Source organism: Ictalurus punctatus, chromosome 11, assembly GCF_001660625.3.
Source record: "Ictalurus punctatus breed USDA103 chromosome 11, Coco_2.0, whole genome shotgun sequence".
NCBI lineage: Eukaryota > Metazoa > Chordata > Actinopteri > Siluriformes > Ictaluridae > Ictalurus > Ictalurus punctatus.
In genome coordinates this window covers 14285051-14309735 of record NC_030426.2, presented here as the reverse complement: position 1 = coordinate 14309735, position 24685 = coordinate 14285051, and the positions used below count along the sequence as shown (strand labels likewise).

The 24685-nt window shown below is 39.0% G+C and overlaps 1 protein-coding gene across 13 annotated transcripts in view; it reads left to right on the top strand.

Annotated features, from left to right (window-relative positions):
• Positions 1-24685, top strand: part of szt2 (SZT2 subunit of KICSTOR complex) — a 126575-nt gene that overhangs the window by 57209 nt on the left and 44681 nt on the right. For 9 of the 13 annotated variants that reach the window (XM_017479539.3, XM_017479541.3, XM_017479540.3 and 6 more), the window contains 12 exons: positions 573-691; positions 1664-1828; positions 2281-2365; positions 9275-9325; positions 13373-13543; positions 15413-15604; positions 16683-16870; positions 17357-17523; positions 20195-20292; positions 20502-20634; positions 21789-21916; positions 23342-23389. In XM_017479539.3, coding sequence (XP_017335028.2) covers positions 573-691; positions 1664-1828; positions 2281-2365; positions 9275-9325; positions 13373-13543; positions 15413-15604; positions 16683-16870; positions 17357-17523; positions 20195-20292; positions 20502-20634; positions 21789-21916; positions 23342-23389 — 1545 coding nt within the window. The remainder of the gene's footprint in view (positions 1-572; positions 692-1663; positions 1829-2280; positions 2366-9274; positions 9326-13372; positions 13544-15412; positions 15605-16682; positions 16871-17356; positions 17524-20194; positions 20293-20501; positions 20635-21788; positions 21917-23341; positions 23390-24685) is intronic. The other 4 variants (XM_053683638.1, XM_017479543.3, XM_053683639.1 and 1 more) reach the window with 2 other exon arrangements.

Here is a 24685-nt window from a genome sequence, read left to right as displayed (position 1 = left end):
TTTAACCTTCCTGAAAATATTTCCTTGCTTTACTCAACAATATATGAATATACGAGCAAGAAAGATATGGGTTGCCAAATGATCAGTTCCTGTTTGAAAGTGATACAGGAAATAGCAGTTAAGCTAATGTGCAGCTAATTACAAAGCTTGTAGTAGAAGTTTAAAAGGAAGGTGATTATTATTTATGTGCTCTTGAGCCAGACAGGAGCCTGAGATATGAGTGCACCTGCAGCTAGCTCACAAGTGATCCAGTAGGACCAGACAGCAGGCACAAACAAATTATTCTCTTCCTAAGCTAAAATTTAGCACGTATATGTATCATGGAGCCAGTAACACCTATTATATTGGTTTGTACTTTCATAAATATTGCTGTTGTCATTATGTAACAAAAGTTTTATAATGCTGTACACTCTAATGTGTATTAGACTATCAGTGTTTTATCAGTACTGGTTCAGACTGCAGTACACCTGTGATTGTTCTTTTCATGCACTGGGTAGCGAAGTTGCATAGCTTGAATAGTACGTATCTCTAGAGTTAAGATTTTCCTGGTCCTTCTGTGTTCTGATTGGCAGGTCCGGAGATCACAGACGAGTTGGTGAAGGTTCTTAGAAAGCGACTGGATGAGGCCACACTCGACATCATCACTGTAATGCTGGTTAGAAACTGCAAACTGACCCCTGCAGATGTAGAGGTACTCACAGTGTCTTCAGTGTCTATTAGCGGTTTTTGAAATCTTCATTGCCTCCAAATAGAGTCCTGCATATGGAGTTATTTTCCTGTCAAAAGTAACAATACATAAATGACAAAATGAGAGCGTTCATATTTCTGAATAAATTTATGCTAAATTACGAATCAATTTGAGGGTTTTGACTGAGGGGGACTGCACGAAGGTCATGAAATGGGGCTAAAACAAAAAAGATTCATAAGTTGTGGCTGGAAACTGTCAAAATTGTGCTCATAGAATTGTAGGCTGCTTTGTATACGCTTTGAATGAGGCGTTTAGTGTCAATTGATTGTATAAATTATAATTCACAAAGCCCACAAGAAGCTTGAAAGCAAAAGGTAATATAAAAATGTAAAATATCTGTGTTGCATACACTGTATTTCAATATGTTTAGTGCTCCAAGTAGCTTTATCTATATCTGCATTCACAGTTGAACTGGGAGTGGTTGTGGTCTAGAATTATTATTATATTATATTATATATTATATTAATTAATTAATTTATTTTAAATAATTTGCAGCAGGTCATAACAGCAAAAGGGTGCTCTACTAATTACTAAAGATGCTTGCCATGAAGAGGTTAAATAATTTTGAAACTGGAGAATTTGGGGAAACCACTTGAAGCATTTATTGTGTTGAATTAGGAACAGATGAAAGTCTGTACATTTTGACAATAATCCTGATTTGCAATGGATGTTGAATAATTCTGATATGTGTTTGTAACCATATAGAACACATTCATTCCGAGTAATGGATATGGGTTCAGTTACATCCCTAGCATACACGTGCAGAAAATTAACTTGACATCATTGCAGCAATGCACATAGACAATGTTATACATTCACAGTACACAAGTGTAGCGTATTTCTGTATCTATAACATGCATTTCTTTTTACACATTTTTGTAAATGTTTTCTCTCTCTCGCTCTCTCTTGCTGCAGTTTATTCAGCCTCCTGGTTCTGCTCCTACTGAGGTGATGGAGTTCATTCTGCCTCAGTATAGCGTCCCATGGATCCGCGCCTTGGCCCATTATCTCCGCCAGAATCTACTCATCTTCCTGCACATCCCCAAATACACAGACAGTAACATGGAGCACCACTTCAAGGTAACATTTACAGTCTGTGCGCCCTTTGCTGCTTCGCTCGGACTCCACTCACATGCTGGTTTTAATGCACTCTGGACTTACTGTTTGCTCAAATGCATCACACATCCAGAGTTACATAGTGAATTTCAAAGAAAAAAAATAATAAAACAGATGAAAAAAATGTTGCGTGGTGTAATAGGTTTAGGTCAGGGTGCATTAATGAAGGGCTGTTCTTTTCAAATCCCAGCTATTCAACATACTAAAATAGTTTTGAGAAGTGCTGTGGAAAAGTTTCGACCTGAATATGCTGGCAACTTTGTCTTTTTCCTCAGCAGTCAGTCTTTCAGTGTGTTCTGCAATAAATCCACCCACCTGTCTCTCTCTCCTTCTCTCTCTCTGTCTGTCTCTCTGTCTCTCCCTCTCTCTCTCTCTCTCTCTCTCTCTCTCTCTCTCTCTCTCTCTCTCTCTTTCAGCATTACTTCCATGTGAGCAGTGATCTGCCTGATTCCGATATCTACCTCTACAACAAGCCTGGAGGCCAAGGAACAGGTGGCAAAGGTACATTCTCTCAGCTCCACCACACTCTCTCACTTTCTGCTTCTTCCAGTTTCTCACTCTATCTATCTATTTCTATCTGTCTTTCTTTCTCAATGTTTTATTACAGAATGCTTTCTTGACACGAGAAAGGACTGTAATTTCTCATTACTAACGCGTACTTGCATACACGCTCCGTACATTTTAATAGGAACACCTGTACAGTTGCTCGTTCATGCAGTTATCCAATCAGCCAATCTTGTGGCAGCAGCGCAATGCATATAATTATGCAGATACAGGTCAAGAGCTTCAGTTAATCTTTAACTCAAACATCAGAATGGAGAAAATGTGTGATTTCTGTGACGTTAAATGGAGAGTTTTTGAGGGAAAAGAGTTTACTAATGATAGGGATTGACTGAGTGATGCTGATGTGTAAGGCTAGTCCTTCTAACTGAAGCAAAGGATTGCTTCAGTGTAAGCAGAACAATGAGTAGCCACAATTCTTATAGAAACCTGAAACCGTGGTTACTTGTGTATGAATAGTTAGTGACTTAGTCTAAATGCACCTCACCAGAATTTCTCCTCTTTTGATTGGAAGTAACCGGTCCTAATCTTGGGTAAATCTTATGTAATATAAAGCTTTACCCACATATCTAGGATAATCATTTAATATTTTCCTGCCAGACTGCCTGTAAACACCGTCTTAGGAGCAGAGATAGGATTTTTACTTTAACCCCTTAAAAAAACAACTCCTTTGGCTCATTATTGTGTAATTTATCTTAAATACATATTATTCAGTATCTACTATGAATTATTCAATAGCTCCAGTAAAACTTATAATAATAGGTGTACAGTTACAAGTTTAAACACACAGACTGAGAGTTTTAGGGGTTTATATAGATGTCTGGCACAAAATTTTTCTCAGCTCAGATCAGCAGTTCATTCCAGTCAGGCCAGAGCACAACTAAACACTGGAAATATTTTGAATCTGTGTAATTTCATTAATCATGCCTTGGTGTACTGACAAGGCTGACATTTTGATACTGTTACAGTGTACAAATCATTCAGGGGAGTTTTAAATCCATGTTAGGAGTTCAACATCATTAAAGTATGGCAGTGTCAATACTCCACCAGTCCTGCACCATGGAAACCAAGAAGTGTTTTGTGCGATGTTTGGTGATAATTGGCTGGAGAGTAGAGTCCTTTTACAGTGAAAGCTATGAAACTGTCTGAGAAAATAAACAGGTGACTCCTTACACTGAATGAATTATCTTTTTAGAGAGACAAGTTATGGAGAAGTATGACTTAAACAGGAAATGCAGCAATGACATTCCATTCGTTGACTACTGTAGTATCCCTAGAAGCAACAAAAACAACCCTGTGGCTTTCCTTGGAAAAATCCTAATTGGATGGTTGAAGACCCCAAAAAAGAGTGAACGCTGAGAAACTGATAAGCAGCAAATCAACAGACTTTTTAATAGAAAGAAGCAAGAAAACACATGTGTGTATTCTCTAGTGGTGAGGCAAAGGACAAAGGTCTTCTGGGCAATCTGTTGCAAGTAAAAGGGAAACTGTCACTGCACAGTTTCATATGCCTACTGTTCATTTGGCATGCTTTCTTCTTTCTTTCCAGCAAGCAGCTCTTTAATCAGTAAATTGCCAGCTGAAGATGAGTATGATACTCATTGGCTTTTAGCCAGTTTAGCATTTGGGTGCAGCTCCACCCTGGGCACATGCTCTTGCTCAGCTTTAAATGTTCTTTATATTATCAGTTCAATTATTCAAAAGATATTAAGAAGATTGTGGTCACTGTCCCATGTGCTGGATTCTAACCCTAATCATATCCATGGGCTCCCAAATATGGGAGATATGGGAATATAGGAAACCATATTTCCATTTCTCATTATTCATAAGTCCTTACTTCTACAAAAACAACACAAGGGCAATAGTGTTACTGAAGTAGAGCACCACTGCTGTCCATTACTGCTGGTGCTCCGTGATTGATACAGGTATCATGTGAGAAGGGCAGCAAGTGAGATGGATGGCATGGTGGGTGAGAAAGATGAGTGACAGGCTGCAGGTGAGACAGATGATGAGTGAGATAGGAAGTGGGTGAGATGGTCATTGGGTGAGACAGTTATCTGGAGTAAGGGACAGAACGTGAGACAGGAATTGGTTGAGAAAGATAGGTGAGAGACACAGTGAGATGATGAATGATACCAGCAGTAGGTAAGAGAGACAGTGGGTGGGACAGATGATGAATGAGACCAGCAGCAGGTGAGAGAGACAGTGGGTGAGACAGATGATGAATGAGACCAGCAGCAGGTGAGAGAGACAGTGGGTGAGACAGATGATGAATGAGACCAGCAGCAGGTGAGAGAGACAGTGGGTGAGACAGATGATGAATGAGACCAGCAGTAGGTGATGGAGACAGTGGTGAGACAGATGATGAATGAGACCAGCAGTAGGTAAGAGAGACAGTGGTGAGACAGATGATGAATGAGACCAGCAGTAGGTGAGCGAAACAGTGGGTGAGACAGATGATGAATGAGACCAGCAGTAGGTGATGGAGACAGTGGTGAGACAGATGATGAATGAGACCAGCAGTAGGTAAGAGAGACAGTGGTGAGACAGATGATGAATGAGACCAGCAGCAGGTGAGAGAGACAGTGGGTGAGACAGATGATGAATGAGACCAGCAGTAGGTAAGAGAGACAGTGGTGAGACAGATGATGAATGAGACCAGCAGTAGGTGAGCGAAACAGTGGGTGAGACAGATGATGAATGAGACCAGCAGTAGGTGATGGAGACAGTGGTGAGACAGATGATGAATGAGACCAGCAGTAGGTAAGAGAGACAGTGGTGAGACAGATGATGAATGAGACCAGCAGTAGGTGAGAGAGACAGTGGTGAGACAGATGATGAATGAGACCAGCAGTAGGTGAGAGAGACAGTGGGTGAGACAGATGAGTGAGGCGCACACAGAGGGTGTGACAGATGATGAGTGAGGAAGGCAGAGGGTAAGACTGGGTGAGATGGTCATTGGGTGAAACACTGATGAACACTGAGACTGGTGATTACTGAGACAGGCTGTGGGAGAGATAGATGATAAGTGAGATTTTAATCATTTTGATCTGCACAGATTTATATTAAGCACTAAACTCTATGCACTGCTATTAGATTTCATTAGTGTACAATATTTAATTTTTTTTATATGATATCAAACTTTATATGAAAGAAAATGGAATGAAAAAAAAACACCCCAATATAAGTATGATAAAACACTGCTCGTGGATGAGCTGGATTCACTGATCAGACTGATCTGAGAACTGTCTAGGAGTTGTCTTGTATTCTGATGAGTACATTGACAACCCACTTTCCAAAACTCCCAGCCTGCTGTGGCCCGCAAGCAAGTACACAGTCAAGTCATGGAAAACTGGAATTGTTCAGCCCTAGATGTGCACACCTACTGGGGCTGACTTTGAGAATCAAACAGAAGTTCCACTGCCACATGACACATTCATGGGTTGTGACTTCAAGATTTTTGCTTTTGGTAGATTTTGCACCGTATGTTCAGAATATTTAAGCACAAACAAATAGATAAACACTTTGTGGTGGGACAAGTGACATCAGCCTCGGTACGGGTGAAGCCTACACAAGTTTTACCACCCAATTTATACTAACATGGGAGACATTCGGGTGAATTAAAACTGAAAAGTTAGCAATTTTGTATATTTTTTACTGAATGATGTCCCTATATAGGTTCCCTGCTATAACATGTTTTAAAATTTTAGGAAGAGTTGCACTGGCCTGACCTGACCTATAAACAAGCAGTGGTAGAGGAAACATTACTAAACTTAATGAAATTAGTTTCTGGCTGACTTTTAATTTGATTTACAATGGACAATGAAAAGTAAATGTAAAAATAAATAAATAAACCCATTTTTAATTTAAAGATGCAGTTTGTAGTTTATAAAAGTGCTGCCTGACCTATAATAACTATATCATTGAAAAGATGTATAAGAAAAAAATGGCCATGCAATAGAATTAGCTGGAATAATTATTCCAGCTTTTTTTGTCTACATTCTAACGGACAAGGATTAGCTCCGCCCCAAGGCACTTCAGCTTGGTCTGTTTTGCTTCTTTCTTAAAAAGCAACTCATGAAGCATATGTAATTTTACATGGGTCTTTTTAGGAAAGAGTGAGGCGATTGGATTCTTACGCCGCATAGGGCTGGAAAAATGGCAAACTGTTCCTTTAAAATGAATATCAATACTCATTTGTTGTCATCTACTGCGACAGTGTTATTTATGCACAGGTCTGTAGGCTAACCCATAGACTTATTAAACACACTCTCTGCATCACTGATTCATTTATATAGGATAGCTTTAACTCTGATATTTTGCTTTGATCTTAGGTGATACCCAGCTCTTGCAGTTACTGATGTTTTTTTATACCTTGTATAAAAGTCTATGTGCTCTGTAATGGCTGTGAGGAGAAGAGCTGAGTCCAGCTCATAACTGAGAAGTGACTCAGTAATTTAATATGATAATATGTCTGACTAATAATAATAATAATAATAATATGTCTGGCTGGCAAGGGATAATTGGCAGGTAGAAGCAGGGTGGCTGCTTGTATATCGAGCCTGGAGCGGCTGTCGGCTAATTAAATGATGACTCTTTAAAATACTGGCCAAGTGAATCGTGAGTCGTTCAGGTAGTGATTTTGTGCCTCGGGTCTTAAAATTAAGCAGGCTTAATTTTAACGGAAGTGTGGGTTTGGATAATAAGGATGGCGTGAGGTTTTCGGCATTGGCAGGATGTGTGGGTTTAATCTTGTTCAGCTGCAGTCACGGATTAACCAGCGTGGGCAGCGTTGTGTGCTCTATACGTGCAGCACAGGTGTGATATCTGATGCTAACGGGACTTTAAAGTCCAGCAGTATCCTTCATGTATCACACTGCACTGAGTGTTCACATTCTGAAGACTCCTAGACAGACAGAAATCTGTCTCTTTGATACTGTGCTATACACTCAATTTATCAGTAAGCCAATCACTTACTATTTAACCTGCTGTCCTCTTTCCTATTTCTCGTTTACATCTCACTTTACTAAAGGCCCATTTTGACATACCAAATTTATATCCAATTTTAAGCTCATATCCCACTTTTTAGCTACGTAAGTCTGTCCTATCATGTGGTAGCTACCAATCTAGGAGGATGGGAGATAATACTGCCTTCATGTGCTGTCAAATTTATTAGACGTCCTAAATGTCACTCCAGATAGTAATTAGTGGGAGCTTCAAATCCAAGTTTGCCTGATTTACTGACCTTTACACTTTCATTATAACAGGGGAAATGATGGTTTCAGTGGTCAATAGTAATGTTTAATTACTATAATTGCAATTTAATTTTAATAGTCACTGTTAGGCTGTAGACACTAAGGGTTTTTACATTTATGCAGTGTTTAATCCATTTGAATCGAACCCTGGTGCGTTTTCCTATTTGGTTCGTTTGTAAAGGTGAGAACTCTGCAATCTCACTCAGGTGAAGACCAAAACAACCAGTCTGAGAGCATCTCAGCATGGTGGTGAAGGTTCCAGTTGAATTCTAGTGTGCTTTGATTGCAGTGAGAAAGCGATTCAGACTGAGCCAAAGGACAGAGCTAAGTGCTGCAGAAAAGTGATGTGTTCTGGAGATTTGGACTGATCAACAAAAAGCACAAATAAACAATGAATATGTATGAGATTAATGAGTATTTATGAGAATAAACCAAACCAGAAGTCTCAATTTGGCTCTGATTCAGACTCTGGGCTAATAGGTGTGAAAGCACCCTATGTTACATTACAGACACCAGACCTCGTTAAAGTAACTGAGCAGTGATCTATGAGTGGCACACTGTGAGCTCCAGGTGAGTTCCATCCTGAATTCAGGTTACTGTTAATGCAGATTATTGCATGTTCTCCCTGTGTTTGCATGGGTTTCCTCTGAGTTCTCCAGTTTCCTTCCACCTCCGGTAGTGTATTGGCTACATTGCCCCAAGCTGTGAATGTGCTTGTGTTCATGGCATCCTATTATCGACTGGCATCTAATCCAGGGTGTATTCCTGCCTCACACATGTTCCTGGTATAGACTCCAGATCCACTGTGACCCTGACCATGATTACTGAAGATCTATCGTGTATTTATTAGCTAGCAAACACCAGTTTAGCCTGTGTTACAGAGGAGAGAGGAATGTCATCATCTCACCCAGACAGTAGGGCTGCTTATGTTCTCTTGGATGGCTGTGGATTTGTCTGGATTGATTTAAAAGTGGTATTGCAATAGTACAGACGTTGGCACAGTTAGTGCTTTAGGACTAAAATGAGATTTACTATCCTCATATTTAACTGTCTACTAGCACACTAGTGTCATTGCAGCATGTATAGGTTAGCTAACCAAAAATTGTAACTTTTACAGCACTGGACATATGTATATCCAGGGTGACTGCTCAAGGGTATGATCATCTCACTGCAGTCCAGCCGCTCTGGGGAAAAAAAATAAAATAAAATATATATATATATATATATATATATATATATATATATATATATATATATATATATATATATATATATATTTTTTTTTAAGAGAGTCCTACATCCATGCATACTTTTTCATGAGAGGTGCAAATAATTTTGTAGCTAGCTATACTTGCAGTGTAGCCCCACTCAGCTGAAACTGGTGACCAAACAAAATCAGAAATGTGAACATGTAAACATTGTAAAAATTGGACCCGAGGTACCACATCCATTTTCCATCCTCGAAGCATCTTTGTCTGTTTATATATTTCCTCACTTCTTGTCTCTGTCCCTGTGTCAGTGGTTGAGTCTCTGCGTCATTGTGTGTTCTTTCCTATGCTCACTCTTGTTGTGGGTGTTTTTTGTTGTGACTCAGGTACCATGTCGGAGCTTGTTCAGAACCTCTTCCCACCCTCGCAGTTCCAAGGTACCACAGCTCCATTTCCCTTCAGTGTTTCCCTGTGCTGGCACCCCCTCCTGGCTGTATGTGTGTGTATGTGTATGTGTGTGTATGTGTGTGTATGTGTGTGTATGTGTGTGTATGTGTGTGTATGTGTGTGTATGTGTGTGTATGTGTGTGTATGTGTATGTGTATGTGTGTGTGTGTGTGTGTGTGTGTGTGTGTGTGTGTGTGTATGTGTGTGTATGTGTGTGTATGTGTGTGTATGTGTGTGTATGTGTGTGTATGTGTGTGTATGTGTGTGTATGTGTGTGGATCTGCTCTCACTTATTCAGCTTTGTTTAGTTTGTTAAGGTGCCTTATTTGTTCTAAAACCCACAAAGCCATGCTTGGGCCTGCATGAGAGAGTCTGCTCACAGTTGTTTTTTATTTATTTATTTCATTTATTTTTGTTTGTTCTGTAGTTCATCATCAGAATTTTGCTTTACGTCGGTATTGTGGAAATTTGCTTCAAGCTTTCGGAGGTTCAAAGGAAACATTTTCAAAATCATTAATAGTTTTTATTTTGCTGTTGAATGCATTTTTATTTTATTTTTATTTTTTTTGCTGAAATCAAGAATCATTCTAATATATGAAGTGATATTGTATTTGTAGCATAATACATGGATTAATATGGGGTGTTTTACTATATATAATGCCACATGCAAATGTTTACAAGAAAGTTCCTCATCTGCTATTCGTTACTTCAGAAGTTGAAGTTTTCTGCTAGCTCAGAATGCATCACTTTGACACAGTGTTGGCGTTTTCTAAATTTTTCTGATCTTGTGGGAGTTTACTTTGAAGTTAACGCAAGGCTATTTCCTATGATACAAAGGCCTTTGCAGATAGATCCTTCTTCAGGCTGTCTCTGTATAGATCCAGTTATGGTTGCACACATGCTCTGACATAGGCAAATGATCGATATCGGTTGTATGATGAAGAACCTGCTTATTAAAATCCAGGTGTCCTTAATAGATTTCTTGATTTAATCAACACGTGGCATTTATAGTTCCATTTAAGAAGCGTTTCAATCTGTGCTGGTTGTGTCAGAGGTGTGTAACCCACATGTTAGTTTTATTTTCCCCATAAGCTTAAGTGAAGCATAAACTCCAAATAAATCCATCGAAGTAGCACAATCACACTATACTATACTGTGTTTCTATACTCTGTTAATTTTAACCATAGTTTCATAGAAAAGTGTTTGTGTCATGGTGATGCATGGTGATAGTGATCCTCACAGATAACCATAAAAAACACTAATAGATTTTTTTACACACTGTCCCACTGTCTCATGCTGCAGTTTTATGGAGCTGTGATAGAATTACAGCTGGCATAACTTTGGCTGTCCCTGTCCCTATGTTACCGTGACACGGATGTACATTTGACTGATAGTCTTCCAGGTAAAACTGAAGCGTGCTGTAGTGCCTACTGAACATGTGCGATGTGAATTTAGGATAAGATGTTGTAGTAGGATGTCAAGTAAGCATTGTAGTATGCCAAGAGAACAAGACTATTTCAAGCTTGCAATTAGTTCAAATTTGTCTAGAAACAGGATTGATAATCATACGTTTGGTCTAGTGTGATCTTCAAATAAGAAATGCTAGATTCATTTGACTATATTAAAGTTTTTTTTTTTTTTTTTTTTTTTTTTTACTTACCAAGATGTAGTTTTTGCAGTGAATAAAGTAGTAACCACTGAAATTAGATAATTGTCAGATTATTGGTGTGATTACAGATTAGATTAGATTTTCAGCCCTTATGAGTCTTGGAGAAACACCCACTCCTGCCTAGAGGGCACGCAAGACACAGAGGAGCCAGTCAGGCCTCATCAAACCTCTCGTAATGTTGTGTGGTAAATAGAGCTTTCACCAAATAAAGTTGCGAAGACACACTGCTTGGATGAACACTCCATCATTACAATGACTTTACAGCACACAGTCTCTCTCTCTCTCTCTCTCTCTCTCTCTTTCCATCGTACACTCACACGTACACACAAAAATCATATTGCGGTGGTTGCAAAGGAGAAGTGGCCAGTTATTGGTTGTGTGGGTTGTGAGCAATACATGTCCTACTGCAAGAGAGAGAGTGCTAGAAAGTGTAAAAAGGAGATAGATTGTGATTGAGTGAGGCTGAGAGAGAGCGGGAGAGAAAAGGAGAGAAAGGGTGAGAAGGAGAGATGAGATGAAGATGAAGAGGAGAGAGAGAGCGAGGACTGCAGGTGGTGTGCGTGACCCTCTCACTCATCCATCATATGAGGAGCATGACTCACAGTCCTAATGATGTGCACTAATAACAGCAGCCTAGATAAACACACACACACACACACACACACACACACACACACAGACTGAACGTGAGTTCTGTTGCAGTGCAGCTGTTTGTTGCAGAGTGAGAGAACCATCAATCTCCCTCTCCACTAGAGGCACGTCACTCACGTCCTCCTGGTCTGGCATATGGAAAGCTGAGCATGCATTACATGACTTATTAAATACCAACAGATTTCAAAAACGGAAAATGCATGTGACATATGAGGAGGGACCAAAAATTCCTACACCTATGTGATTTTACATTGAAATTGCATAGGCGTCTACAGGAAAGCATCAGGAAGAAAATGTTCAGAGAAGTGGTGCACCCAGAACTGGATCTTGCACCACGACAATGCGCCTACACACTCTGCATTATGAACCGAGGAGTTTTTACTCAGAAACAATGTGGTTACCGCCTCACACACACCGTATATGCCAGATCTTCTTCCTTCAACTTCTTTTGTTCCCAAAATTAAAAATGAGACTGATTCACCACTGTGGAAGAAATCCAGAAAAAAGAAATGTAGGAGGCTCTAGACGTGAGATGACTACAGGAAAGATGACTACAGGAAATGTTTCCAGGAATGGGAGAAACACAGGAGGACGCTGTGATCTGCCTGTTGCACATGAGAAGACGGCGAGCACTGTGAGAGTTATGTTCTTTGACTTTTCAAGTGCTTTTAACACCCTCCAGCCAAGGCTGCGGGGTGATAAGCTAAGTGCAGCACAAGTGGACTCGCAGAGCAGCAGGTTACTTTCGCATCGCTGCAGAAAGGACCACTTTTACAGATCCTTTCTCCCTTAAGCCTTTAGACTGTACAACACTATTATTCATGTAAAACATCATTAGTAGATATGTCCATGTGACATTAATACTTGGACTGTTCTACATTTCCTCAAACTGAACTGTTACTGTACTGTTTTGCAATAATTTCAGAAAGTTTTATTTTTCATTTTTATTCAGTGTTTACCGGATTATTTTTGCACAATTCCCATACATCAGCACTTTTGCGCTTTTTAATAATTACAAAGATGTTAATGTTTTTGCACAATTTTGTTTGTCTGTATTTATCTGTGCTTAATCTGTTTTTAAGTTCTTACATTCTGTTGTCGGTGTTGTTTGTATCCTGCAGTAACACTTACCTTTATTTCCATGTTTAAAATTTCTCCTAGCTCTGTAAATGGCTACTGCTTGTATCAGCTGGGCAATCAGGTCCCTGACTGTCTCGCACTATTATTGGAAAAATGTTCAAGAATCTTTGGTGGCTTCCAGTTATTCCCAGAGTGAAAGCGGAAGGCTTTATATTCACTTGTTTGCCCTCTCGCACTACCGGATGCCCACACTGAACTCTGATCTGATCGAACCATAGATTCACTTGTGTTTCCGAAAAAGCATCATAGTACATAACTTAACTTGCTTTGAGTTTCATGCACAGTAAAGAAAATCATCTCCTTGGATTCCATAGAATGCATAGTGGACAGGATAAGCACTACCTTCTCACTTAATTTCTGTGTTGTGTTTAAGGAATTTCAGATCCCACTATGTTTCTACAAGCCTTTGTGCTTGCATTTGCATAATAAGCATTAATCTTTGCCTTGTGCACAGAATGTCTTGGCTGGCTAATTGAGTCTAGTGTAAGAGGCATTTTCTTTAATGCAATCACTTGCTACAGTACAGTTCTAATATATGTGTGTGTGTGTGTGTGTGTGTGTGTGGTGTTTTCTACAGGTATTGCATGCATTGCACTGTCCTTCGTGGATGCTCAGGATCGGCCCCTATATGTCTGTGCTTATGATTGTGGCACACCGAGAGGAGACTCCGCCTCGATCTCTCTTCAGCCTGAGCAGTTCGAGAGCCTCACATCGGTGGTGAAAATGGATTCAGACAAACACAGCATAGGTATTGGATAGTGAATTTCGATTCACTTTAGTTTTACAGTGGTGCTTGAAAATTTGTGAACCCTTTTAGAATTTTCTATAAATCTGCATAAATATAACTTAAAACATCATAATATTTTCACACAAGTACTAAAAGTAGACAAAGTGAACCCAATTAAACAAATGAGACAAAAATATTATACTTGTCCATTTATTTATTGAGGAAAACGATCCAGTATTACATATCCGTGAGTGGAAAAAGAATGTGAACGTCTGGGTTACGCAGTTAATTTGAAAGTGAAATTAGAGTCAGGTGTTTTCAATCAATGGGATGACGATCACGTGTGAGTGAGCGTCCTGTTTTATTTAAAGAACGGGGATCTATCAAAGTCTGATCTTCACAACACATGTTTGTGGAAGTCTATCATGGCATGAACAAAGGAGATTTTCGAGAACTTCAGAAAGAGAGTTATTGATGCTAATCAGGCTGAAAAGGTTACAAAACCATCTCTAAAATCTTTGGACTCCACCAGTTTACAGTCAGACAGATTGTGTACAAATGGAGGAAATTTAAGAACATTGTTACCCTCCCCAGGAGTGGTCCACCAGCAAAGATCACTCCAAGAGCAAGATGTGTAATAGTTCACAAGGTCCAAAAGGAACCCAGGGTAACTTCTAAGCAACTAAATGTCTCTCTCACGTTGGCTAACATTATTTTCCATGAGTCCACCATCAGAAGAACACTGAACAACAATGGTGTGCATGGCAGCGTTGCAAGGAGAAAACCACTGCTCCCCAAAAAGAACATTGCTGCCTGTCTGCAGTTTGATAAAGATCACATGGACAAGCCAGATGGCTACTGGATGGATGAAACCAAAACAGAACTTTTTGTTTTAAATGAGAAATGTTATGTTTGCATTCCAGCATAAGAACCTTATCACATCTGTGAAACATGGTGGTGGTAGTATCATGGTTTGGGCCTGTTTTGCTGTATCTGGGCCAGGACGACTTGCCATCATTGATGCAACAATGAATTCTAAATTATACCAGTAAAGTGTAAAGGAAAATGTCAGGATATCTGTCCATGAACTAAATCTCAAGAGAAAGTGGGTCATGCAGCAAGACAACGATCCTAAACACACAAGCTGTTCTACCAAAGATTGTGGAATGTCCTGAAGCAAGCAGTTCATGTGCAGAAACCCACCAACATCCCAGAGTTGAAGCTGTTCTGCACTGAGGATAAAATTCTTCCAAGTCGATGTGCAGGACTGATTAACAGTTACCAGAAATGTTTAGTTGCAGTTATTGCTGCACAAGGGGGTCACACCAGATACTGAAAGCAAAGGTTCAAGTACTTTTGCCATTTACAGATATGTAATATTGGATCATTTTCCTCAAAAAATAAACAAATTTTGTGTCATTTGTTTAATTGGGTTATCCTTGTCTACTTTTAGGACTTGATGATGTTTTAGGTCATATTTATGCATAGAAAATTCTATAGGTTTAAACTTTCAAGCACCACTGTATTTGCGTAGCGCTTTTAACAATAGATATTGTCATAAAAGCAGCTTTAAAGAAATCTGGATTTAGATCAGAATCTATAAGAAGGTCTGTTATAAACTTGCTTTTCAAAACAAAATGGTGGCAAGGCCTTCATTTTAATTAGTGAGCCTAGTTAATGTGTACCTTGTCAGATTGTACATGCTTTTAAAAATAGATCTTAATCATAATATAATTAACAGTTATAAATAACTGTTTATTCTTTCCATAATATGAAAAATGCCCATCATTCATATATTCAGAGATTATAAACACTTTCACCCACCTGCTTCTGTGTATGCGTGTGTGTGTGTGTGTGTGTGTGTGTGTGTGTGTGTGTGTGTGTTTTCAGGTGACACAGTACGGGTGCGGTTTGATATCTGGGAGCAGGGGAACGTGAGCCCTTTGCAGCTGACTGAGAAACTCAGCTCAGCGCTGCGCCACGCACTGTGTGATCTCATCATGGAGATGAAGGTCCTGCCAAACCCGCTGTGTCTGGAGACGTTCTGCATCCCTGAAGCAGGACAAAAAGACAATAATAAAAGTGAGAAGACACTGACCTTATTAGTTTACCTGAAATAATATTTTTTTTTTCCCTCAAAAAGTCCATTAACAAGAACAGTTTTTATTTATATAGTATTCAAACACTGTGTGTTCGTACTGGCTCAAAGCTGTAGGGTGGAGAACACAGAGAACGCACAGAGGCAATGTTAGGTGCTGGTCATTAAGAGATAACCACTATGTCCATGTTATACTGTAATACTGTTTAATTTTATACTAGCTTAGTCACCTGCTTTGGTTAACTAAATAAATAAGCAAATGTTGATATTAAATGTTTGCAGAGAATTTGATCGAGCTTGCTAATATTTTGTAGCTATTATACAATAGCTTGAAATTTTAAAGTGGTGAAGTAAAACTTTTAGTTCACTTACTCACCACAGCACAAATAGTCTCACTGGACAAAACAGTAGATCCTGCATCATTATTTTCTGTTTATACCATGGTCTGTCTGAATATTCAATTCTGATTGGCTAGAAGGTGTCTGTTAAAACTGCACATATGACAGATAGTTCCGGTCAGTTTAATCACTGTTCTAAAATAATGGGCTGCCTATAAACAACTGCAACCATAGTAGCACAGATGCAGATAACTCTCTCTCTCTCTCTCTCTCTCTCTCTCTCTCTCTCTCTCTCTCTCTCTCTCTCTCTCTCTCTGATAACTATTTACTATAATTTATTCAAATAAATGTACTTTTCTCACACTAATTTATCTCTGTGTATGAATTAGAGCAGGCAGAATTCTAGCTCTAATGACCCGTATATAAAGTAACTAATGAAAATCGTTATTTTTTATCCTTTCAGTCAAATTTGTTCTGCAAATATCAATGACTGCTTTAACTTGTCAATGCTGGCAAGTGTCCATGGTATAAGTGGGATAATTTATGGCTAGGTGTGCGTTACTCGATTTTAATGCACTCCGCGGAGTTAACTTCGCATTGCATCGGGTGGTTCTTTGCCTCCACATTGTGCATTAAAATAGTGTAACGCACACCTAGCCATGGATTATCCATTACATTTACATTGTAAATTGTAAATGTAATGTAAAAATGCTGTGTGTTTCAGGCGTCAGTCCTCAGTCTGTGAGTAAAGATGTAAAAGAAAGCCCTCGACGAGCCTCCACAGTGAAGAGTGGCCCTGTCCCAATAATGCTTAGCTCCGCCCCCAGCTCCACCACCACGACCGGAGCCAACACTCCTGAGTCGACCACGCCCACCGGAAAAAACATGCGGCGGAGCTTCTGGGAAATTTTGGTGGGTGTCCCACATGCTTGCTGAATACATGTGTCTTTATGAGCATCATATGAGTATCATTAGTAACAGCCAACACACACACACACACAAATACACATAGACCCGAGACTTCAGTGAACAGACAGAAATGAGAGAAAGACAGACAGGTAGAAAAACAGGCAAGCAGATACAGATAGATAGAAATGACTAAACGGCTCTACAAACAGATGGCCAGACAGATCCTGATAGAGAGATTGATAGAATGTTTGCCAGACAAACACAGATCCTTGCTTACTTTATTAATGCTGCAAGGAAAATTTTAAAAAATCGCTGATCTCGCTCCATGAGATCAGATAGTTCGAAGCAGGATATAACACTGGTAGGGATATGATAATCAGCCACATATGAATATTGGAAAGTGAATAGTAAAAAAGAGGCAGAATACTATACATAGATTTCAATATTTGTGTGTGTGTGTGTGTGTGTGTGTGTGTGTGTGTGTGTTAGAGTAAACCAGACTCGTCAGAGCTGGGCAGTCCAAAGACAACGGACGACATTGTGCAAGAGAAGGCGGAGGACAGCCGTGTGTCACGGCGGAGACACAAAACAGAAAGTGTGAAACAGCAGTGGAGTCATGAGCGAGCTGTGGCAGTGGAGCGGGAGCAGGCTCAAAGGTACACACAGTCCAACTGTTTGTTAGGTACACCCACCTTGTATCTACTCTCACACACTGGTCACTTTGTCAGTTACACGTCTTTCTAAAGACACACTGTAGGTGTACAGGATGCCACTAGAATGGGACCACCATAGAACTGTTATTTGGGTGGTGAGCTATTCTCATTCTCGTCACAGGCATAACACCACTATGGTGATGGCAAGGTATTGTGTGTGGTGCTGCTATGAGTGTATCAGGTACAGCAGCATTATTATAGCTTTTAATTCAACACCTCACCGGCAGTCATTCTGAGTTGAGAAGCCCATCAACCAAAATATCTTGCCGACATTAGTGCTGTGGTGAGAAACTGACCCTGATGAGCTACAGTCTCATGTAATGTACACTGACAAAGTAGGGGTCAGTACACAGAATTTAAGACGCCAGCAGTGCAGTTGTGCCTCATACACTCTTTCTAGCACCACACACACTACCATGTCACTGTTGTTGATGTGCTGAGAATAATTAATACTTAAATAATATCTGCTGAGTGGTAGTCCTAGTGATGATCACTTTCCATTGATGAACATGTAATGGGGAGGATGATGAACTGTGTATAAAAAGAGATGGACTCCAGTCAGTAATAGTATCATTATAAAGTATAACTTTATTGTGTGACATAGAGCACATAATTAGATTCAGTTTTATTTCTACAGCGCTTTTAACAATGGACATTGTCACAAAGCAGCTTTAAAGAAATATATAAATTCAGGATATAAAATTTCAATTTTTAACTTTATCCCTAATGAGTAAGCCAGAGGTGACTGTGGCAAGGAAAAACTCCCTGAGATGACATGAGGAAGAAACCTTGAGAGGAACCAGACTCAAATGAGAACCCTCAATCCTCATCCGAGTGACACCGGATTGTGCGATTATAAATAAATCCCTTTTATAACTGTGTACAACATGGTCAAAAAGTGCAATCATGTAACCAGGAAATTCATTATAGTTTTCACAAGAAGTCTATTTTGTTGAAGTTATCAACTGTTCAAAGATGGAGACTTGAGTGCAAAACTGTTCATATGAGTTGCAGTCCAAAGCCATCTTCATGGTTTTTAAGTTTTAAGTGGTACCATCCTAAGTAATCACACTGATATTTAGGCTGTCTGTGTGGTGCCATCGTCAGCAGCAGCGAATGATTTCTAATTGATGAGAACTCCAACCAGAAGTAGAGAATCAGAATGCAGAAGGGGTCAGGAGAGAGTAGAGTTTTTAATTTATTTATCCACAATAATGTTGCTGATATTTAGCTAGATTTGGAAGGCTACCTATAATTTATGTGAAAATCTGTCCATTATTGCACTGAAGTCAGTGGCCACAATAAGTGCCTGATGGAAATAGTTAAATAACTGCATTTAATATAACATCATGGGCAAATATCATTCAAATTTGAATTAATAAAAGAAGAAAATTAATAAGAAAATGAATGGCTTATTTAAAACCTATAAAAAGAGTTATACTATTAATGACCTGCATTTATTCAGAGTTCCTTTTCTACATCAAGCAACAGTGTAATTTGGCAAAGTTCTCTTAAAACTTGGTACTGTATTATGACAGTTCAAATAATCTGGCCATTTGTTCTGATAGTCTTAATAAACACTCGCATGCATACAGTCACAAATGTACATACGCACACAAATACAGCCACACGTACAACAGAAATAACATACTTGAAAAAATATTAATTAGAGATGCACCAATACTGAATTTCTGAGCCGATTGTTCAGTGATATCGACCGAAACCGATACCGGTAGTTCTGCCTTTTGTGCCTTCTTTTAAATTAATAATAATTAACTTCACAATTCTGAAAGAAATGCAAATAAAAACTTTATTCTCTCCATTTCAACAAGTTGTTTCACAGTAACTGGTCTCATAAACAGAAAACACATTACTCTAATTAACATTAACACATTAACTAAATTCTGAAGATTAAAGTAAGATTTCTTAACTTATTGCATGTTATTAATTCATATTAACAAAATTGCCCGAAATCTAAAAAACCTCCAGTTAGACTCGCATTCATTCATCACAAGCAAAAGCATTTCTACTTCATCTCTGACCATTAAATTGGTAATATATATATATATATATATATATATATATATATATATATATATATATATATATATATATACACTTTTATGTCAACTCATCTTTATTTAAATCTTACAATGGTGTACTGGCGCTTTAATTCAGTGCGAGCAGCACAACAACAACAACAACAAAAAAATAGACTCTACGCCGAAACTCCGCTTCACTGCTGCAGTGTCCGGTGTAAAATTTTAGCAGTGCAGAGCTTACAGAGCTTAGAAACTGCAGTTTTGTCGTCATTCCACACAAGAGACATCATCTTTACACACAGCACGAAATCGATGTGTTTTCCCGCCCTCTTTTGATTGACAGGATATAATCGGCCCTGAACATCGGATGTTTTTAAACTATCGGCCGATAGCCCATAGCGGGAAAAATAGCCTTTATTTTTACCTACATCGGTGCATCTCTAGTATTAAATATTACAAACATTGTAACTGAAGCTCTTTCTCTCTTTCTCTTTCTCTCTCTCTCTCTCTCTCTCTCTCTCTCTCTCTCTCTCTCTCTCTCTCTCTCTCTCTCTCTCTTTCTCTGTCTCCAGGCGTCATGTGACTAAGTTAGAGGAGGGAGACATTGGCACTCTTCACCCTCTCTATCAGTCCTCCTTCCAGCCGTGGGTCGTCTACATGGCCAGACTAGGTGAGGTTCGATCTCTCAGTACATGGTGTGTTTGAGCAGCCATTGTTGTTGTTATTGTTATAGCTGTATTAACAGCAATAATTATTATAACTCTCTCTCTCTCTCTCTCTCTCTCTCTCTCTTGTTCTCTCACTCTGTCTTGCTCTCTCTCTCTCGTTCTCTCTCTCTTTCTTTCTTTCTTTCTTTCTTTCTTTCTTTCTTTTTTTCAGGTTGTCCTTCCATCCAGCACTGCACAACTGAAATCTCGTCTCTCTTCCTCCTTCCTTCCATCATAATGGAGGTGGTGAATCTGGTGTCGTCTCTAGCCCCAGACACTGCTGTGAAGGTTTTTGAAAGGACCAGGTACAGAGAGGAAAACTTTTCTTTTGTCCTGCTAGTGCTTACATTAAACAAAACACGTTTTGGGCTTGAATTATTGAATAATGATGGAAGAATGCATTACACAAGGGAGTGTTCAAGTCTTAGAAGTTTAAGTGTTAGAGTAGAATTTACTGTAATAAGTCATATTCATATTGAAGTCACATCAGGAAAGTTGTAATCTGTAAATTAATAAAATGCTTTATTCATATTGAACGGATTTTTTTTATACTGAATGAAATTCAGATGCAATTAGGAGGCGTGCTTCTTTTTTAAAGCATGTCAGAAAGCTTTACAGGGCATCTAGCTGAGACTAGAGGTATGCATTGGGTCTAGGATCCCATCGAACACAAAAAAAACTTGCGCGAGTAGGAGGGGTTTTAACTTTCATGTAAGCACAAGCTAGCGATCAGATGTGAAGGCAATGTTAACAAGAACGCATGAGACTGTGTACTTGTATTTACATCATCCTTAGTAACTAACTGGTCCTGGTGTCAGTGGGATCAATTAGGCTACTGCTTTGTTTATATTTTGGGAATTTAAAAAACTGAGGGGGTTTTTTTTTGGTCCTTTTTTTTGAAAACTACTTTGGTAAAATTGCAATTGCACAAAATTGTTCTGCACAGTCGTTTGTAGTGCTGTTTGTTGGTAAATGAGACCTTTTAGCTGTACTTATGTTCGACGAATGTGAATTCAAGAGGACTTTGACTGAATGCGCGTTATGATGATGTCACATGATGTGTCTTGGCCTAAATCTGCAGAAAATCTACTGTAATTTTGAAAAATTGCAAGCTCCTTCGAATATTGCGGACCTTTTTTTGATTTTGCATTACTTTCTGCTGTTGTGGAATTGTGGAATGCTGAGGGTATTGGTTTCTGGGGCACTGTGCTGAGGTTCATATTTAATTTATTTTATATGGATTTAGGCCACTCCTACTTTGGGTTTAAATCCTAATCCCTACAGCAATGGATGTTTTGATGTGCTAAACAGATACAGATGGTGGCACTGTGTTACACTCCCAGTGCGTTGATACTTCGTCATATTAATTAATTTGATCAAATGAAACTTTTTAGTGCATAAGGATACTGTAATTTTTCTTCATAATCTAAGGAGTCATATTTCTTCCTGTCTCATGCAGTTCTCCTCATGGAGACCTCTTTATCCCTTTGTCACACTTCCAACCTGTCAGTCATCCTCCATCCACCACCAGGAACTTCATTGTCGTTGGCCGCAACTTCCAGCAGTGGCACTACAGCATGGAGCCAGGTACAAATAAACAAATAGCTTGTCACTTAGTCCCTAAAATTAGAGGGATTTCCCCCAGCTCCTCCTTCCCCAACTATTTAATTGCACATTTCTCAAATGTCCGATTGAGGAATGATTAATTTCTGCCTGTAATTGTAATGTGACCATATAAGGCATGTACGCGGTATGTGGAATCTTGTGATCCTTCAGCTAGCTGTGTGATGACGGGGTTCGCTGCAGTAATCAAGTAATCATGCTCTCTCTCTTCCATTGGGTGATTAGTAAACAATGAAAGGGTTAACTGACTATTCAGAGGAACACATTTATTCTCAAACAGCTTCTCTTGAGATTTTAGCTTGCCTGCCTTTGCTTTACTGCACTTTATTTGCTCTGCTGCTAAGATTTTAACTTTATTTAAAACTGCTTTCCGTATTTACTCTCTGCTTGTGTGGTTTTCATCTCTTGTTTTCTTGCTCTAGTGTACGTCCTCTCTCTGTGTGTGTGTGTGTGTGTGTGTGTGTGTGTGTGTGTGTGTGTGTGTGTGTGTGTGTGTGTTTTACTTTTACAGAAACTTTCACCTTTCAGCAGCACAGTGCCAGAGCTGTGAATTTTTATCCATAAAACTGCCAGTTCTCCCAGTTCACATGCTGGTGTGGGGATCCAGTAGCTCACAGTTTTTGCGTCATTTTTATTCCTACAATAATAGCGATCATTTAGCCAGTTATAATCTTAGGGTGTCAATGTTCACTTATTGAGAAAGCACACTATATATCTAGGGTGCTTTGTGGACTAAAAATATGAATAGAAAACTAATACTGTAGATAAGGAAGAGTTGTATGCGTATGTATTTTAACAGTGAGGAATGTTTAAAGTTCTGTTTATTAAATTAGTCAATTTAATGTATTGAAGTATGACCTTTTTTTGACCCCCATTATTTTATGACTCATTTCACATAATCCCTCCCAATTCACAGAATAGTTTCCTTAATATAAGGGGAAAATATTGCCTTGCGAATATGTTCCCCTTTTTTGGAGAAATATAATGATATATTAACTTTCTTACAAACAAACAAGTAATAGCAAATTTTTTTGTGGGAAAAATGGAGTGTGCAAAGGTTTTGCACGTTTCTGGAACCAGCACTGTCCCAGTGTCACTGGAAAAGGTCTAAGAGTGTGTGTGTGTGTGTGTGTGTGTGTGTGTGTGTGTGTGTGTGTGTGTGTGCGTGCGTGTACACGCATGTTTTTCTATGTGCTATGTCCATGTCTTAGTCATATACTAAGCGACGTCTGGCTGTTTGTGAAACGCAAATGTGAGAATGTTTGCACTTGAGTGAATGCATGAGTGTGTGTGTGTGTGTGTGTTTGTGTGTCTCTGTCTATATATAACGTTAGCAGTGTGTAGTAGAGTTGCCATGCAGTGTGTCTGCTTATCTCTGTTTGCCCACAGAAGAGAGCTCAGATGAGGAAAACCCTGCAGTGCTTAGTAGGTTCACACGTAAGTCTGACACTTGTGCAGAGTCAGTGTAGGCATCAACACTGATGCCCTGCCTGGCAACACATTAACACTCACACTCACACACACACACACACACACACACGCACACACACACACACCCTACAATAATACATACAAGTAAGTAGCTGTTGGATAAAATGAAGCTATATGTCTTTATATACATGTAGACTGCTATCAAGAACTATGTTTATTCTGTCAGTTATCGAACACACACTTCTCCACCCATATTTCTCCAACATCATTCTTCAATAATTTAAGGGTCCTGATGTGGCATATTTGACATGGTGACGTTTCCAAGTGCCTCAGCGAATTTTCTCTGAACGTCAGCTGGTAGTAGGCGCAGACTGAGATAAAATACATTGTAATATTCTTGTAACCTTCCAGCAAAATGCAGTCATCCTCACATGCCAAGTGACAGTGAAAAAGACAGAAATATTTAGAAGTGGGCAAAAGTCATTTTGATGGACGACGATATAAAAACAAGGGTTTTTTTAATGAATACATATAAATTGTGTACTATATGACCATGGACATGAATTGATGAGATTAAATCATGTACTATATGGCCACAGACATAAACTTACATGTTGTAATGATGCAACAACAATATGAGGGTATGTGCAGGAAATAAAACTGTGTAGTGAAAGATGAAGTCAAGCAAGTACACATGAACGCAACAAATGACAACGCACATTAAAAAGCACAGTGTGCACATTACCATTTGAATGAAATATTTGATGCCATCTTTTTGAAGAAAAAAAAATGAATATATTAATAGAATGTTTCAGACTTCAGAAATTGAAGTAATAGGGATGCGACTGAGTTTTATAACTGATTAAATATAACGAGTTGTGTGTAGTGGACCCGGGTGTATAGCGCAGTATAATACAGTATAATTACAGTATATTTTGAGCCTATCGTGCAGCCCCGGCATTTGTGTTTAGTATTTAAATGGTAAAAAATAATAGTAACAGGTTGAGCTGAAGTGTGCCTGTGAGGTTAGAGCTGTGCTTCATCAAACACACTCTTTAAACAGTGATGTAGGGGCTTAGGCAGAACCAATGAGGTCCTTCTTTTTGTGGACATTATGAAAATTATTTCTGATTTAATCTTGGCGGTAATGAGCTCTACATATCTTCCTCTCCACAGCACACTGCACTTTTAATCACGGACACATTCGGGGCATGATTAGGGGATTTACAGTTGCAATCAAAATTATTCAACCCCCATTGCAAATCAGGTTTATTGTCAGAATTTACAGACTTTCGACTGTTT